At 46.4% G+C, this 19054-nt stretch overlaps 1 protein-coding gene across 8 annotated transcripts in view; it reads left to right on the top strand.

Moving 5' to 3' along the window:
* The window catches only part of ARMC8 (armadillo repeat containing 8), a 206968-nt gene that overhangs the window by 142584 nt on the left and 45330 nt on the right, over nt 1-19054 (top strand). For all 8 annotated transcript variants that reach the window (XM_054039451.1, XM_054039456.1, XM_054039457.1 and 5 more), the window contains 2 exons: nt 10842-10924; nt 11187-11268. In XM_054039451.1, coding sequence (XP_053895426.1) covers nt 10842-10924; nt 11187-11268 — 165 coding nt within the window. The remainder of the gene's footprint in view (nt 1-10841; nt 10925-11186; nt 11269-19054) is intronic.

Raw genomic sequence — 19054 nt, 5'->3', positions numbered from 1 at the left:
AGGCTGCATTGTAGGTCTGGACTCTCTCTTCTTAGTTCACTTAAAGTACATTTAGTGGCCATAACAGCCTTCCACCATCCAGTGGACCGGTGCTCAGTATTTGCCCATCCAATGACATATAGATTCTCACATGTCAGACCATCCACCCCAACCTAGGACCTCAATCTAGTTCTGAGAACATTGACTATGGCTTCTTGCTCTGTTATACCTGTCCATGAAGACAGCATTTCTAGTGGCCATTATCTCAGCACGAAGGATAGGGGAAATAGTGGGGTTGATGGCACATCTGCTGTTCACGGTTTTCTTTGAAGACCGTCACCTTGAGGCCACACCCAAGTTCCTCTCCACCCCCGTAGCCTCCTCCTTTCATGTGAATCAACTAATCCACCTTCCCATTTTTTCCCCAAAACTACATTCATAGAATCATAGAATATCAGGGTTGGAAGGGACCTCAGGAGGTCATCTAGCCCAACCCCCTGCTCAAAGCAGGACCAATCCCCAACTAAATCATCCCAGCCAGGGCTTTGTCAAACCTGACCTTAAAAACCTCTAAGGAAGGAGATTCCACCACCTCCCAACCTAAGCCTCCCCCACTGCAACTTGAGACCATTACTCCTTTTCTGTTATCTGGTACCACTGAGAATAGTCTAGATCCATCCTCTTTTGAACCCCCTTTCAAGTAGTTGAAAGCAACTATCAAATCCCCCCTCATTCTTCTCTTCTGCAGACTAAATCCCAGTTCCCTCAGCCTTGCCTCATAAGTCATGTGCTCCAACCCCTAATAATTTTTGTTGCCCTCTGCTGGACTCTTTCCAATTTTTCCACATCCTTCTTGTAGTGTGGGGCCCAAAACTGGACACAATACTCCAGATGAGGCCTCACCAATGTCGAGTAGAGGGGAATGATCACGTCCTTCAATCTGCTGGCAGTGCCCCTACTTATACAGCCCAAAATGCCGTTAGCCTTCTTGGCAACAAGGGCACACTGTCAACTCATATCCAGCTTCTCGTCCACTGTAACCCTGAGGTCCTTTTCTGCAGAACTGCTGCCTAGCCATTCAGTCCCTAGTAGCAGTGCATGGGATTCTTCCGTCCTAAGTGCAGGACTCTGCATTTGTCCTTGTTGAACCTCATCAGATTTCTTTTGGCCCAATCCTCTAATTTGTCTAGGTCCCTCTGTATCCTATCCCTACCCTCCAGCATATCTACCACTCCTCCCAGTTTAGTGTCATCTGCAAACTTACTGAGGGTGCAATCCACGCTATCCTCCAGATCATTGATGAAGATATTGAACAAAACCAGCCGCAGGACCGACCCTTGGGGCACTCCACTTCATACCGGCTGCCAACTAGACATGGAGCCATTGGTCACTACCCCTTGAACCCGACAATCTAGCCAGCTTTCTATCCATCTTATAGTCCATTCATCCAGCCCATACTTCTTTAACTTGCCGGCAAGAATACTGTGTGGGAGACGGTATCAAAAGCTTTGCTAAAGTTAAGGAATAACACTTCCACTGCTTTCCCTTCATCCGCAGGACCCCAGTTATCTCGTCATAGAAGGCAATTAGGTTAGTCAGGCATGACTTGCCCATGGTGAATCCATGCTGACTGTTCCTGATCACTTTCCTCTCCTCTAAGTGCTTCAGGATTGATTCCTTGAGGTCCTGCTCCATGATTGTTCCAGGGACTGAGGTGAGGCTGACTGGTCTGTAGTTCCCTGGATCCTCCTCCTTCCCTTTTTTAAAGATAGCCACTAAATTAGCCTTTTTCCAGTCATCCAGGACCTCCCCCGATCGCCTTGAGTTTTCAAAGATAATGGCCAATGACTTTGCAATCACATCCGCCAACTCCTTTAGCACCCTCGGATGCAGCGCATCCGGCCCCATGGACTTGTGCACGTCCAGCTTTTCTAAATAGTCCCGAATCACTTCTTTCTCAACAGAGGGCTGGTCTTCTCCTTCCCATGCTATGCTGTCCAGTGCAGTAGTCTGGGAGCTGACCTTGTTTGTGAAGACAGAGGCAAAAAAAGCATTGAGTACATTAGCTTTTTCCACATCCTCTGTCACTAGGTTGCCTCCCTCATTCAGGGGGCCCACACTTTCCTTGACTTCCTTTTTGTTGCTAACATACCTGAAGAAACCCTTTTTGTTACTCTTAACATCTCTTGCTAGCTGCAACTCCAAGTGTGATTTGTCCTTCCTGATTTCACTCCTGCATGCCTGAGCAATATTTTTATACTCCTCCCTGGTCATTTGTCCAATCTTCCACTTCTTGTAAGTTTCTTTTTTTGTGTTTTAAGATCAGCAAGGATTTCACTGTTAACCCAAGCTGGTCACCTGCCATATTTACTGGTCTTTCTACACATCAGGATGGTTTGTTCCTGCAACCTCAACAAGGATTCTTTAAAATATAGCCAGCTCTCCTGGACTCCTTTGCCCCTCATGGGATCCTGTTCATCAGTTCCCTGAGGGAGTCAGTCTGCTTTTCTAAAGTCCAGGGTCCTTATTCTGCTGCTCTCCTTTCTTCCTTGTGTCAGGATCCTGAACTCGACCATGTCATGGTCTCTGCCTCCCAGGTTCCCATCCACTTTTGCTTCCCCTACTAATTCTTCCCGGCTTGTGAGCAGCAGGTCAAGAAGAACTCTCCCCCTACACTTTACACTGGTTCCTCCAGCACTTGCACCAGGAAATTGTCCCCTACACTTTCCAAAAACTTCCTGGATTGTCTGTGCACCGCTGTATTGCTCTCCCAGCAGATATCAGGGTGGTTGAAGTCTCCCATGAGAACCAGGGCCTGTGATCTAGTAACTTCTGTTAGTTGTCGGAAGAAAGCCTCGTCCACCTCTGGTGGTTTGTAGCACACATCACCCTTGTTGCTCACACTTCTAAACTTAATCCAGAGACTCTCAGGTTTTTCTGCAGTTTCATACTGGAGCTCTGAGCAGTCGTACTGGTCTCTTACATACAATGCAACTCCCCCACCTTTTCTGCCCTGCCTGTCCTTCCTGAACAGGTTATATCCAGGACAGTACTCCAGACATGCGAGTTATCCCACCAAGTCTCTGTTATTCCAATCACATCATAGTTCCGTGACTGTGCCAGGACTTCCAGTTCTCCCTGCTTGTTTCCCAGGCTTCTTGCATTTGTGTATTGACACTTAAGATAATTCGCTGATCGTCCCGCTTTCTTAGTATGAGACAGGAGTCCTCCCCTCTCGGGCTCTCCTGCTCTTGCTTCCTCCCGGTATCCCATTTCCCCACTTACCTCAGGGCTTTGGCCTCATTCCCCTGGTGAATCTAGTTTAAAGCCCTCTTCACTAGGTTAGCCAGCCTGCTTGCGAAGATGCTCCTTCCCTCTCTTCGTTAGGTTGAGCCCATCTCTGCCTAGCACTCCTCCTCCTTGGAACACCATCCCATGGTCAAAGAATCCAAAGCCTTCTCTCCGACACCACCTGTGTAGCCATTCGTTGACTTCCACAATTTGACAGTCTCTATCTGGGCCTTTTCCTTGCACAGGAAGGATTGACGAGCACACCACTTGCGCCTCACATTCCTTTATCCTTCTTCCCAGAGCCACGTAGTCTACAGTGATCTGCTCAAGGTCATTCTTGGCAGTATCATTGGTGCCAACGTAGAGAAGTAGGAAGGGGTAGCAATCCGAGGACTTGATGAGTCTCGGCAGTCTCTCCGTCACATCGTGAATTGTAGCTCCTGGCAAGCAGCAGACCTCTCGGTTTTCCCGGTCAGGGTAGCAGATAGATGACTCAGTCCCTCTGAGGAGGGAGTCCACAACCACCACCACCCACCTCTTTGTCTTCGGAGTGGTGGTCATGGAATCCCCATCCCTAGGACAGTGCATCTCATGCTTTCCAATCGGAGGAGTCTCCTTCTGCTCCCTTCCCTCAGATGTATCATCTAGTCCACTCTCTGCATTAGTATCTGTGGAGGGAACATGAAAACGGTTCCTCACCTGTATCTGCATTGTTGGTACATGGATGCTCCTCTTTCTTCTTCTGGAGGTCACATGCTGCCAACAGGGAGGCGATACTACATATGCTGGATGTTAGGAGACACCTAGCATTTTATTTAGCCAGGACTAAGGACTTTAGGAAGTCTCCTAAACTCTTCCTTTAATTTGCGGAAAGATTCAAGGGTTCTGCAATATCAACTCAAAGACTCTCCAAATGGGTCTCTAGTTGCATTAACCACTTTTACCATGCGTATAACCTGTAGCACTCCACAAGATGTGTTTATACCTTGGCTGCGTGTTTTAAAGATGTCCCCATTTCAGAAATCTGCAGGGCAGCAACCTGGGCCTCTGGCCATGCTTTCGTGGAATATTATGCTATTACTCAAGACTTTGGCTCTGAAGAACTATCATCAATAACAGAAGCCCCAGCACTCAGGGCCGGCTTTAGCAAGTGCGGGCCCCGATTCCTGGGGCGGCACTTCGATTGCCGGCTGCGGGGGGACGGGCGCGGGGCTTGCCGTGCTCCGGACGGCGCTCTGGCCAGGAGAGCAGGCCCACGGGGCTTGCCGCACTCCAGCCAGGGCTGCGGGGCTGGCTGCGCTCAGGCCGGAGCTCCGGCCGGGAGAGCGGGGCTGCGGGGCTGGCCGCGCTCCGGCCGGGGCCGTGGGGCTGCTCTAGCCAGGGGAGCAGGGCCCCCGAAGACGACCTGCCAGCGCAGGGGGATACTGCTGTGAAGTCACCTACAATGGAGTACCCATAGGGACTCTACTCAAAGAAGAGGAAGTTACTCAACTTGTGGAGTAACGATGGTTCTTTGAGATGCGTCGCTCTATGGATACTCCACAACCCGCCCTTCTCCCCTTTACTTCTGTGTTCTCAAGAAGGGGCTCTTCTCTTTGAGTAGAGAAGGAATTGAGGGTGGTTCGCTGGCACAGTGCTATGTAGCCTTGAGGTGGGCCGACCAGACGTTGCTACCAAAATTCTCCGATTGGGGTGCAGATACACCAACAGTGGTGCACCCATAGGGTGACACATCCCAAAGTACTATCTTTTCTGCACAAGGTGAGTAACTTGCTCTTGTTTTGCAGTGTAGCATAATGCAAACTTTTTCTCAGAAGTAAACATAAGGAAGCAGTAATTTTTGAAAGGAGATTCATGGCTAGCTTCTACCAGGCAAACCACGCTGGAGATGGCAGTGCATATAAAACGATGAGTGGCAATTGTAAGATCAGTGTGATCACCAGTGATAATACCCAGAGTATTCTCTCCTACTTGGCTTGTCCTCATCTGTGCATATGAGGCATTTAAGTCCACTTGGAGCTTGTTAGTTCTGATAGATCTTGACAGATGTTTATGGTAACCTAAGAGTGAAATGTGGTGATAGAATTGCTATGAAAATACATATTGGATTTTTATTATGAATAAAATAGGATAAGAAAGCAAGAATGACATATCACAATACACATTAATCCTGAACATGCTACAAAATAGCTCTAATATAACTAAAGGAATTTTCAGGACAGAAATGCCAATCACTTAAGGCAAGATTTAGCTTTGAAATCTCACCAGGCTGGAGATAGAATTGTCATTTCAAGGCTGAATTTACTAGTAATAACTTACTACATATAGTGTAAGGTGCTTTGTTTTTCATGGAGGCTACTGAAAATAAAGTCTGTCAATATTTTTTAAATATGACAGTAAGATATGAATTTTTAGGGAAAAAAGAGGATCTTTTGTTTGCGGGATAATTTTATCTCCTTCACTGAACTAGTTTAAATCATTTGATTTGCATTGACCTCTTCTAAAAGGTGCGTTCCCTCTTTGACTAAAACTAACGTGACTGCTGGAAAATGGAGCCCCATTAACCATACAACATCACTTCCCAAATATCTGTCACCTGACATGAATCCTTACACCTCATTCCTAACTGTTCTTACTTGTGCAAACAGTGTGATATTTTATTTGAACATGCAATATCTTATTAACAGAAAGAAAGGGTTCATGTGAAAGCTGATATTAAATAAACACACTGATTTATATTTATTTATTCTAGCAACTCCATGCTTCAAAAACTATTTTAAAAAATTGATGTGGTAAATAATTCCCTATTTAACTCTTATATTCTGCCACTTTCCATATATGTTGTGTAATTTTGCTCTCAGGCCAATGCACCCAGTTGACTTAAATGGAGTTTTACTGATGTAAATGAGTACAAAAGTTTGCCCAGTGAGATTTAAGTGGGTTTTTTTTCCCTACTGCTTCCAATATTTGTTTAATGTGAACTGATTCTGTACCATGGTGCTATTTTCCAGAATTTATATAGGCTTATGTCATGGTCTCCTAGAACCCATACGAAGCAGGAGAAATGTTTCAGTTCAATAATGATTCAAAGGGACTCTACATATTAAAATCTTAACTCAGAAAAGTGCAGACTAACCATTAAAAAGTGACCATAAAAATACTGTCTTTTTATAACATTATTTCTGTGTAATTTTTATTTTTTAATAAAATATTTATTTTTAAATTGATTCATATTTGTGTTATCATAGTTTGTAGTCTTATTTGCAATATAACACTGATCTACAAATCGTATGTTATTTAAAAATATTGTATATGTAACTTGTGTGTTTTCCTAACTTTTCTAAATAATTTTGTCATTAGCATCTCCACAGAATGATGAAAAGTAGATGTTTGTAGCTGCAAAATACTGAATAGATGTAATTATTTTGTGCTCTCCCAATAAAAAGTAGCTGTAGCAGAACAGAATGTATTTTGAAGAAGTTAGCTGTATTCAGAAATATTTTAGTACACAGCCCTGCTTTCATGTACTGCAATAGGTTGACAGGACTTACAAAACTTGGATCATATTAGAAATATCTGTTCAGAATATTATGCCCTGTGGTATGTACTATGTTTAAAAAAAAAGTAGGGTGGAATTTGGGAGTGCTTTCCAACTGTTTTTTGCAGGGTTTCATCCTTACTAAATCAAAAATATTCTTAAAGCATATCTCTTTTGTGAAAGGGATAAACTTCTAACAAATTCACAACAACTTTAGAGGATAGAAATAGTGAAATATACATAATCTCCACAGTGAATTTATTGAAGAAATTGTAATAGTTTTAAAACTGATTAAAAATTTGATGAGTGTGTATCTTTACATTCATTGCCCTCTGAGGGAGAAAGGTTGGTTTTGTGGTTAAAGCACTGGAGAGAGATTCAGGAGATCTCTGTTCGCTTCCCAGTTCTTGCACACATTCCTGTGCAACCTTGGGCAAATCAAATAATTCTCCACCTCCCAGGAGAGCTGATTATAAATTAATTGTGAGGTGCATACATACTACTGTGATGGGGGCCGTATAAGTACCCAGATCATTTGCTACTCTTCAAATGATCTGTAAACAGGGACAGATTTCTATTCTTAAGTATATGTAAGATACTTACCTTTTTATTCAGTGTATTTTCTTTGTAGCCTCTAGAAAGCCAGTGACTATGGCCCTTGCGATGTCACATGGGCTGCAGCTGTGTGCTGATTAGGCCGCAAGTGGCCCGCGGGTTGAGAACCACGGGTCTAGTGTTAAAAGCACAGGACTAGGATTCAGAAAAACTAACTTTGATTTCTGACTGTGCCACAGAATTGCTGGTCACCTTGGCCAAATCACTTAGCTATTCTGTGTCTTTCTCCATTGGTGAAATGGGGATGCTAATACTCACCTGTGGTGTCTCCCAAGGGTATTAGTGGTTGTTTTGTTTGTGAAATGTTCTGAGATGCTCTGATGAAAAACACTGCAGTATTGCAAAGTATTTATGTATGTATGTATTCCGTCTTGTCAGCTGATATGTCTAACATTGATGCCTTAAGACCTGTCCTTTTCTGTATTTATATGTTAGTTCTAAGTGGTATTCTACAGGACTGTAACCTACAGTTAGACTGTTGTACAGATTTGGTAGAAATGTCTTTACATTTCCTCTTTAGCTTCATACAGCATTGAGTCATGATAATGCCATATAATGTTATGAAATTATACCCAAATGAAATAGAAGCTTTACTACTTGGTTGTAAAATGCACTGACCAAGGCTTTCCTCACAGGAAATTTCATTTGAGAACATTGTCTTGGTCCCAGATAAGAGGCTATCACTTCCCTACTTCTCCTGTTCAGTGGGTCAGGAAAGGATCAGGCAGGGAACAGATTTCACTTCTCCCCGTCTCATCTTCATGGGGGATAGGGGTGCTGAGGAGGGACAAAAGGGAGAACTGGGCGAACGTGTCATGTGGAAGCAGCAGAAGGTGATGTACCACTGAGGGATTGAACCTGCTCGTGGGGACAGGGTATCTCACATAGGAGAATGCATGCAAAAGGTTGTCTAACAGAGAATTGCACTGTGGGGTGGCGGTGGAGGCAGCATCCAATGGAAAAGAGTATATGGGATGGTGGCTGGATATCTCAGAAAAGAGAGCTAGGTGTCTCAGAGGGGTTGTATGGTGTCAGTGGGGTCTGAGTCACCTTCAAAGGAGCGGGAGAACAGAATAAGGAGACAGAAGAATGTGTCTTGGAGTAAGAGTGTTTGTTCGAGGGTATGAAAAAGGTGCTTCTTGAAGTGAAAATGGGAATGTCATCTTAGTGACTGCTCTCTCCCCGCCTTTCCTGTAGACCCTGTGCGCTCGCTCTCCGCGAATCCCGTGTGCTCATTACCTGCTGCTTCTTCGAGTGATAGTCCCTATTGTATTCCACTAAGGGTTTATGCATGCTCACCATGCATCCGGAGCCAGAGATTTTTCAAGTAGTAGTGTCCATTGGTCTGCACTTGCACCCTTGGCTTGCCTCATCCTTTTGTCTGAGGTGATAAAAGATGGGCCGGACTGATCACTTCTCCAGTTCCTTCTCACCGCTGCATGATCCGGGTCAGAACCATTAGGCCAGGTCTACACTTACAAGCTTACAGTGGCACACCTGTACCAATACACCTGTCCTGCTATAAGAGCACTCGTGTAGCTGTGTTATGTCGACGGGAGAAAGCTCTCCGGTCGACATAATAAAAACAGCTCAACGAGCGGTGGTAGCTGTGTTGGCGGGAGAGCATCTCACACTGACAGCACAATGCACCCAAGTGCTTATGCTAGCAAAACTTATGTTGTTCAGAGGTGTGTTTTCTTTCACACTCCTGAGTGACAAAAGTTTTGCTGACATAAGTGCTAGTGTAGACTTGTCCTATGTGTCCTCTTCATGTGACACACTTAAAAAAATCTACAATTGCACATAGTTAGTTTTACAGTTTTTACCGTTTTTATTGTTTTTGTTGTAGTTTTTAATAGTTTGATAGTTTTAGGAGTAGGATTGGGGAAGTATCTGAGGCACTCCTCACCTCTCACTCCAGCAGCATACACACTTCCACTAGCTCTGACAGTGCAGCCGATGGAACTGAGTTTTCGTCTTTGGAGGACTCGGATGAGGGTCAGGAACTGTCCATCCCTTCCCACCACTATGAGTACCAATTGAGGCCTTCCACATCATGGCAGTATCCTCAACTCCAGCAGCCACAGAGCCGCTGGAGCCCTTCTCAGTACCTTCCGGAACCATCATGCTGGCCCTATGGGGATCCTGGCCCCTATACCCTCCATTGGAACCTGCCTGTTCCATTAGGAAGGCTTCACCTATTTCACTGTCTCGGGCCCCTTTGAGCTCGGAACCAGTAATGGGAGATGAGCCACTCAGTCCAGCTCGGACAGTATTGCTGGAACAGTTGAGATTCCGGTTGTCCTCGCCTGATGCAGCAGTGGCTTCAGCTCATCTTCTGATGACTACTGCCAGTTCCAGGATCTCTTGCATAGAGTGGCGGGTGAGCTTCACATTCCTCTGGAGGAGATCAAAGGCACTGAGCATAAGCTGCTGGATATATTTCACTCATCAGAGCCAATTAGAGTTGCTCTTCCAATCAACAATGCCATTCTCGAGCCATACACTGGCCATATGTACACTTACCCCAAAGGGGACAGAAAAAAAGATATTATTTACTAGCCAAGGGGTCTAAATTTCTGTTCTCACGCCCACTTCCCAATTCACTTGTGGTGCAGGCAGCGACAGAACAGGCAAGGCAACGGCATCCATGCTCCATCCATCTGACAGGAAGGGCAAGTGACTGGACCTTTTAGGCTGCAAAGTCTTCTCTTCAGCCAGCTTTCAATTCAGGATTTTGAATTATCAGGCATTACTTGCCAAATATGATTTTCTGAATTAGAGCAAATTGGAGTACTTTGTCAAGAAACTGCCACAACAGGACTGGGCCTGCTTTTAGGCAATAATTGAGGAGGGGATGCTGGTAGCAAAGATCTCACTCCAATCAGCAGCAGATGTGGCAGATACTTAATTATGCTCAGTGACCACTGGCATCATCATGAGGAGGGAGTCGTGGCTCCATTCCTTTGGTTTTCCCAGGGAGGTACAAAACATCATAGAAGACTTCCCTTTTGATGAATCCCATCTTTTCAAAAAGAAAATGGACAATTCCCTCCACACCCTTAAGGATTCGAGAACTACACTCTGTTCCTTGGGTATTGCACACCAGCGCCAAAACATAAGTTCTACTACCCACAGTCTGCACAGCGTTACAGAACTTCTCAGTTTTTCCATCAACGGCCTACCAAGAAAGCATCAGAAGAAAACCACAGTCAAGCAAAGAGAGTAGATGCTATTGTCTAATTGATGAGTTCAGTGGTTCCATAAGGGGAAATAAGGGTTGTTGTTTCTAAGGTAAATTCCCTTTTCATATGCAAAATTTATAATGTTATAAACCACAGTAAAACAGTAGCATTTACAAGTAATACAAAAGTTATCCACCTTATGTTATTTACGCACCATTAACCTTTTTTTCCAGATCATTGAGACTGAAAATATGATGGACCGAATTGTGAATGGCTTGTCTGAGTCTAGTATCAAGGTTCGGCTATCTGCAGTCAGGTATGAGCTTTCCTGGTCTAAATAAAATAATTTTCAGAGTGTGTAACTCTGCTTTCTTTTTCGTCCTTCATTTGCTAGAAATCGTGGTATCCGTCAAACACTAAAACTAACCTAAAGCAGTTTCTAGTCTCTGAAAATTCATTAAAGATAGTAGTAAAATATTTCTTGGTGTTGTATTAATCATCACCAAATTCCTAGCTATATCTGTATAGAAAGAAACAATGAAAGCATTTCACAGACCTCATTTCATTTTTCTTTGTAGATGTTTGCACAGTTTGTCCCGGTCTGTGCAGCAGCTACGGACAAGTTTCCAGGATCATGCCGTATGGAAACCCTTAATGAAGGTGAGTCGAAAAATACCAAGAATCATACACTTGGAAGTGGATGTGATCTGTTCATCAGTTACAATGTCTTTTTGTAGAATCTTAATAGGTATCACCTTGACATCTGATATGTGTGATCTTCTCTGGAGGCTTACAAATCAGCAAAAGCCCAGTAACAGCAAACAGTGTCGTTGCCTGCACTGTCTCTTTTGAAATGTAACACAATCTATTACAAAATAAGACAGGCACTGAGAGCCAGATTGCCCCTAGCCCCCTTACTCAGGAACATAGGAAAGGGCTCCCCTCTGCTCCCCTGCTCAGCCTATAACCGGCAACTGAGGTTGAGGCTGCAGCCGTGGGGAGGGGATATTGATCCTACATTCCAGCTGCTTTACTTTCCCAGGGAGCAGGATGCTGGAAGAGGCAGGGCCATGATGTGGGTAGAGCATTCCTCTTCAGCCTAATGCAAAATCTCTCTGTGTTCCTCTTGGGACAGTGCAGTGCACTGCTGCCTGTGGCCCAACCCCCAAGTCCAGCCCCAGAAGCACCAGCCCCATGGAGGAGAGGGGAAGCATGGCTTATGATTTTAAAATCAGGCTGCCTAAACGTAAACTAGAAGGAAAAATAGTGCGTATTGCATTGTCATATGCACTGCAGTTTATTGAACGACTTGAGTGGTTGTGAAGAACGGGTTGTAGTGAATTAGTGAAAAATGATAGAGGAAGACTAATTGTACTGTATATACTGCTCTATCTATGGGAAAATGGCAGCTTCTGGAGGAGAGAATGTGCAAACCAACCAGAAACAGTGAGCAAGGCTAAGAGATTTCGTTCCTGTGATTTGCCTAGTTAATCATAGAACAAAAGAGCAGATTTGCTGCTACAGGTGAGAGAGAGAGAATGAGAAAGTTGTCAGGCACTCTGTGCAGAGTGCATCCTATTTCTGCAGTTCCCCATTTGCCCTCAAGTATGCAGGGTGACTAAGCTTATTGCATAGAATCTAATGTTGTTATACTGAATAGCTGACATCTGCATGAAAACCTGTTCGGTGCACAGCTTTGGTCAAAAAAGCAAATAAGGTATTATGTTACCTGAAGAAACGGATAGAGTACAGCACCTAGCACAATGGGGTCCTTGCCCATGACTAGCACTCGTAGGCGCTTCTGTAATACTACTAATAAATAATGTGACAAAGTTCCTCCTCTATCTTGGTGGGTCCTGCGCTTATTGGCGGATTTTGTTGCCTCAGAGATTCACCATGTGGGTTGGGGAACAGCCCAGAGACCTTCCCCTCTAGAAGAACCCACAGTCCAGGTCAATTGGGAGGTTTGGGGGGAACCCGAGCCCGCCCTCTACTCCAGGTTCCAGCCCAGGGCCCTGTGGACTGCAGCTGTCTATAGTGGAACTGGGATGGGCATGGTCGGTCACGAGGACAAATCTGCGCCTGAGCAGGTAGTAGCGCAATGTTTCCATGGCCCATTTTACAGCGAGGCATTCTCTCTCCATCACTGCATATTTTTGTTCCCTTGGAAGGAGTTTCTGACTGAGGTATAGAATTGGGTGTTCTTCCTCCCCGACCATCTGTGATAGAACGTCCCCCAACCCTACTTCCAATGCATCCATCTGCAGGATAAACTCCTTGGTGAAATCAGGGGCTATCAGTACAGGGTTACTGCAGAGGGCAGTCCGTAGGTCTGTGAAATGCTTCCTCTGCTGCGTCAGACCATATCACCCTATCAGGTCCACGGGCTTTCACTGGGTCTGTCAGGGGGCTTGTCCTTGTGGCAAAGTGGGGGATAAATCGTCGGTAATACCCCACCACACCTAGGAACGCCTGGACTTGATTCTTGCGACTTGGTCGGGGCCAATTTTGGATGGCCTCTAACTTGTTCAATTGGGGTTTTACCAGACCTTTTCCCACAATGTAGCCAAAATATTTGGCCTCTGTAAACCCTACAGCGCATTTGGCAGGGTTTGCTGTAAGGCCAGCTCGCCTGAAGGTATCGAGGACTGCCTCCACCTTCTCCAGGTGGGTTTCCCAGTCTGGGGTGTGAATGACCACATCGTCCAAGTAGGCAGCAGCATAACTGTTATGCGGGCGTAATAGCTTGTCCATGAGGCGCTGGAAGGTAGCTGGGGCCCCATGTAGTCCAAAAGGGAGGACAGTATATTGAAAAAGACCCTCTGGTGTAGAGAACGCAGTCTTTTCCTTTGCGTCTTCTGCAAGGGAAATCTGCCAGTACCCCTTTGTCAAGTCTAGGGTAATAAAGTACAGGGCATTACCCAGACGGTCCACTAGCTCATCTATGCGAGGTATGGGGTACACGTCGAACTGGGATACTTCGTTTAGTCGTTGGAAGTAGTTGCAAAATCTTATGGTTCCATCAGGTTTGGGTACCAGCACGATTGGGCTGGACCACTGACTGTGGGATTCTTCGATGATCCCCAACTCCAGGATTTTTTTTACTTCTGCTTTTATTTCCTCCTTTTTGCTGCTGGCATCCGATAGGGCCTCATTTTTACTCTGGCCCCAGGGTTTGTGATGATGTGGTGATATGTCTCGGTTGTTCGACCCGGTTTTGTCGAGATCACATCTTGGTTCTGGAAGATCATCTCAGATACCTCATTCTTCTGGTGTGGTGTTAAATCGGGAGACACTCTCACCTCTTTGCTTTCCTGGGTTAGGTCTTTTTGGACCGTTGTGCATGCCTCTTGTGCATGCCAGGGTTTCAGAAGGTTAACGTGATAAATCTGTTCTTGTTTTCTGCATCCTGGCTGCTGCACCTTGTAGGTTACTTCCCCCACGGGTTCAACCACCTCATAGGGCCCCTACCATTGGGCCAGAAGCCTGCTTTCTGCCGTGGGTACCAACACCATAACCTGATCCCCTGGTTGGAACTGTCGCACTTTTGCCTGGCGATTGTAATGGGTTTGCTGGGCCTCCTGTGCCTTCTCCAAATGTTACCGTACAGTAGGGGTAACCCGGGCTATCCGATCTCGCATCTGCATTACATGCTCTATTATATTTCTCCCCTCATTGGGTTCCTCTTCCCAGATCTCTTTGGCGATATCTAGAATGCCACAGTGGTGACGCCCGTATAATAACTCGAAGGGGGAAAACCCAGTTGAGGCCTGTGGTACCTCCCGGATAGCGAACATAAGGTAGGGTAGTAGGGTGTCCCAATTCTTCCCGTCCCAACTTACCACCTTCCTTATCATAGCCTTGAGGGTTCGGTTAAATCTTTCTGCTAACCCATCAGTCTGCAGATAGTAGACCGAAGTTCTCAGGGTATGTATATGGAGCAGCGTACAGAGGTCCTTCATTAGCTTCGACATAAATGGGATTCCTTGGTCAGTTAATATCTTCTTCAGTAGCCCCATTCGGGCAAAGATCCCCACCAGCTCTTTGGCTATAGTTTTAGAGGCCGTGTTCCGCAGGGGGACTGCTTCTGGGTAGCGAGTAGCATAGTCCAAAACAACAAGTATATATTGGTGGCCCCAAGCCGTCTTCTCCAGGGGTCCTACTAGGTCCATGGCTATTCCCTCGAAGGGGACCTCTATGATGGGAAGGGGTATTAAAGGTGCCCTCAAGTGGGGACGGGGAATGTGCAGCTGACACTCCGGGCAGGAGGCACAGTACCTCCGCACTTCTTCATGTACTCCGGGCCAGAAGAACCGTCGTAGGACTCGTGCTAGGGACTTCTCTACCCCCAAATGCCCCCCAAAAAGATGACTATGAGCAAGACTTAATACAGCATTCTGGTGTTTTTTGAGGTACTAGGATCTGCTGTACCTTCTTCCCCTATACTGGTGCAACCTGGTATAAGAGATCCTTCTTCATTATGAAGTAGGGTCCTGGTCCCTGGGTTTTCCCTTCCACAGGGACCCCATCTATTTCAGTCACCTCCTTCCTAATGTTGTCATACCTTGAGTCTTCTGCCTGGTCCCATCCAAAATTTCCTCTCCCGGGGCTAATCTGCCCAAGATCTAGGAGCCCAGTCTCTGTTGCCTCTACTGGTTCAGAAGCATTAGGGTGGGGGTCAGACTCAGGTGCTTCTCCCTCCTGCGTGGCCTCCTTTTCAGCTGCGCGGGTCCGCCTACCTACAAGAGCGACCCTCTGGCTTTGGGTCAGTATTCGGGTTCCCAAGGCCTTAGCTGCCCTCCTTTCCCTTTTTGTCTTTCTACCCTGTCTGGGAGTGGAGAACAAATCTGGGGATATTTCAGGGAAGATTGGGGGTTGACAGTCTGCTGTGGATGCCTCACCAATTTTAGGGTCCCCATCTTTCTCCAATCCCCCTACTGGGAGTAAGTTTCCAAACCCTGGGAAGTCCCTCACTATGAGCACCGGATATGGGAGTTTAGGGACAACACCTGCTGCTACCTCAGTAGTGTTCCCTTGGATCTCAATTTTTACTGGGTTGGTGGGGTAGTAACTAACTGTCCCATGGACACATGTTATCCCCGTACGTTTAGCCGTTTAGCCTGTAGCAGCTGACTACGCTTCACGAGCCTCCCTGAGATAAGCGTGATAGCACTCCCCGAATCAACCGGTGCCGTGGTCCCTACCCCATTTAGTTTCACTGGTCTGGTATACATATGTGGGGTTAGTGAGACCCCCACAAGGTGGATTAGGAGCATGGATCTGCCCAGTTCCCCAGGTTACACTGCCTAGGCTCCTCAGCATTGGGACACTGTGCAGCTATGTGTGCCCACTCCCCGCAGGCATAACATCTGTATGGAGCCCTAGGCGTTCCCTGGTCTCTTGGTTTGGGCAGTCTAACATCACGATCCTCTTCTCCCTCAGTGCTCCGACTCTTTGTGGCCTCTGATGGGCCTTCAGCTTCTCTCTTTTTCCACCTGGGCCCTCCTGGTGGCCCAGTCACTCGAACTTTAGGGCTTGGTGCTGCTAGTTTAACCTGGGGTGCCTCTTCCTTAACTGGTCAGGTCAGCTCCCTCACTGTCCTTCGCCTCTCTACCAGGGCGACAACCTCGTCCTAGGTGGAGGGTTTGTTCTGGCTTACCCAGGCATGAAGGTCTGGTGGTAGTCCCCTCATGTATCAGTCGATGACCAGAACTGCTAGTATCTCTTCCGGACTCCGGGACTCTGTTTGCAACCACTTTCGTGCGAGATGGATAAGGTCATACAATTGGGACCGCAGGGTTTTGTCTTCCTGGTACCTCCAACCGTGATACTGCTGGGCCCACACTGCTGTCGTTACCCCAGATCTGGCCAGGATCTCTGCTTTCAGCTGGGGGTAGTCTGCTGCAGCCTCTTCAGGCAAATCATGGTAGGCCTTCTGGGCCTCCCCACACAGGAATGGGGCAAGGATGCCAGACCACTGATCTCGAGGCCAGGCCTCCCGTAGGCTGTCCTCTCAAAGGCCAGAAGGTATGCCTCTACATCATCCTCCCGTGTCATGTTCTGCAGCCAATGGCTGGCCCGTATGAGCCGCGTCCCATCATGGCCGCGATTCAGCTCTGTAAGGGACTTTACCTGGTTTACCAGTTCCCGCAACATAGCTCGGTCTTGAGCAGCCTGGTCCATCAGCAGGTGATTAGTCTCTTGCTGCAGCCGTACTGCCTCCTGTTGGGCGGTTGCCTGGACACGGGTAGCCTCCTGCTGGACCGCCGTAGCTTGTATCAGTGCCCGCACTACGTCATCCATTGTGGTGAAAAAAAATAAACCCTCTCCCTTTTTTTTTTTTTTTGTGGGTTTTTTTTTTTTTCTTCACCCCCAAGATCCCACACCTGACAGCAGTGTGACAAAGTTCCTCCTCTATCTTGGTGGGTCCTGCGCTTATTGGCGGATTTTCTTGCCTCAGAGATTCACCATGTGGGTTGGGGAACAGCCCAGAGACCTTTCCCTCTGGGAGAACCCACAGGCCAGGTCAATTGGGAGGTTTGGGGGGAACCCAGGTCCGCCCTCTACTCCAAGTTCCAGCCCAGGGCCCTGTGGACTGCAGCTGTCTATAGTGCCTCCTGTAACAGCTGCATGACAGCTACAATTCCCTGGGCTACTTCCCCGTGGCCTCCTACAAACAGCTTCCTTATTCTCACCACAGGACCTTCCTCCTGGTGTCTGATAACGTTTGTGCTCCTCAGTGCTCCAGCAGCACACCCTCTCACTCTCAGCTCCTTGCGCCTCTTGCTCCCAGTTCCTCACACTTGCACCACAAACTGAAGTGAGCTCCTTTTAAAACCCAGGTGCCCTGATTAGCCTGCCTTAATTGATTCTAGCAGCTTCTTCTTAATTGGCTTCAGCTGTCCTAATTAGCCTGCCTGCCTTAACTGGTTTTAGCAGGTTCCTGATTACTCTAGTGCAGCCCCTGCTCTGGTCAATCAGGGTACAGAAAACTACTCATCCAGTGACCAGTATATTTGCCCTCTACCAGACTCCTGTACTCCACTGGTCTGGGTCTGTCACAATAATAATGAAAAATATTATAATGTTGTTGTGTAAATCAGTGGTATAACCATACCTAGACAGTGTGTTCAGTTCTGGGCACTTGACCCCAAAAATCATTCAGCAGAAATAGGAAAGGTACAGAGAAGGGCAACAAAAATGAGTAGACAAATAGAAAGATTAGGGCCATATAGCTTAGAGAGTTGATGAATTAATGATGACATGATATAAAAGGGAAATTATCCTGTGGAACTCATTGCAAATCCTGAGTTTAACAGGATCCACAGCTAAGTTAGACCGGATAAAAATATGTAAAGGATATAAACTCCCCTGTTTCGTGATATAAGCCAGGCAAGCATTATCAGCAGCCTTAGCTTCAACACATCTTCAGAGATTGTGGAAGTAGCACAGAACCAAAAAGAGCCAGAAACTCTGACAACAAGGTACATAAGGGCTTGGAGAATGCAGGCCTTTGTAAAAGGCAGCAAGAGTACTGCTATTTTGAGAACTACCCTGGCTTTCGTTCACAAGTGAAACAGCACAAGTGTATCAGATCCAAAGGGATTTCTGGACCAAGAGATGACTTTCAACCAGTCTGGTTGATGCGTCAGCAGTGAGTGCTGGTCCTTAGAATCTTTTCTCTTTCTGCTGACTGTGCCACCAAATCAGGGTGTGTTGGTTTAATTGTGGATGACATTTGACCCTGACTTGGGGTGGGTGACTTTTGTGGAGCAAAGTAGGACTTCTTTGCCCATTACTCCTCAGGTTTTATTAGTGCTGGATGCCTGGACAGTCTTGGGTCGTAGTTTTTGGGTTTGGCCTCACTGCCAACAGTGGAGTTTGCAAGGAATCTCAGGGAGTCTCAGATTCAAGACTCTTCCTTTGTAGGTCCTTATCCTCCAAGCCTACAATCAGGATCTCTCTTGTACTCCACCCGTAGACACATTAAGGTTTCTTGCAGACAGGATTTATCTGCCTTGGGCATCTCTAGAACCTGGATACCTCCATAGGACAACCACCTTTTCTTTATGAATTCTGAACTCCTTGGCCATATTGACCTCTAGTTTCCACAATTTATGAGTCAGCCTTCTAACCTTCTACCTGTCACTGGAGAAGGATCTGTTCTGGGTCCGGTGTTGCTTGACATCTTTATTAATTACCTGGATGTAGGAATAGAGAGCATACTGATCAAATTTGCAGATGACACAAAGCTAGGGGGGCTTGTCAACACTTGGAGGATAGAGCTAAAATTCAAAGGGATCTTGATAAATTGAAGAACTGGGCTATCAACAACAAAATGAAAGTCAATGAAGACAAATGTAAGGTGCTACATTTAGGGAACAAAAACCAAATGCGCAAATACAGAATGGGGAATAACTGGCTCTGCAGCAGCACTCCTGAGAAG

Source organism: Malaclemys terrapin, chromosome 9 (genome assembly GCF_027887155.1).
Source record: "Malaclemys terrapin pileata isolate rMalTer1 chromosome 9, rMalTer1.hap1, whole genome shotgun sequence".
Classification (NCBI taxonomy): Eukaryota; Metazoa; Chordata; order Testudines; family Emydidae; genus Malaclemys; species Malaclemys terrapin.
This window is presented reverse-complemented; position numbering and strand designations above follow the sequence as displayed.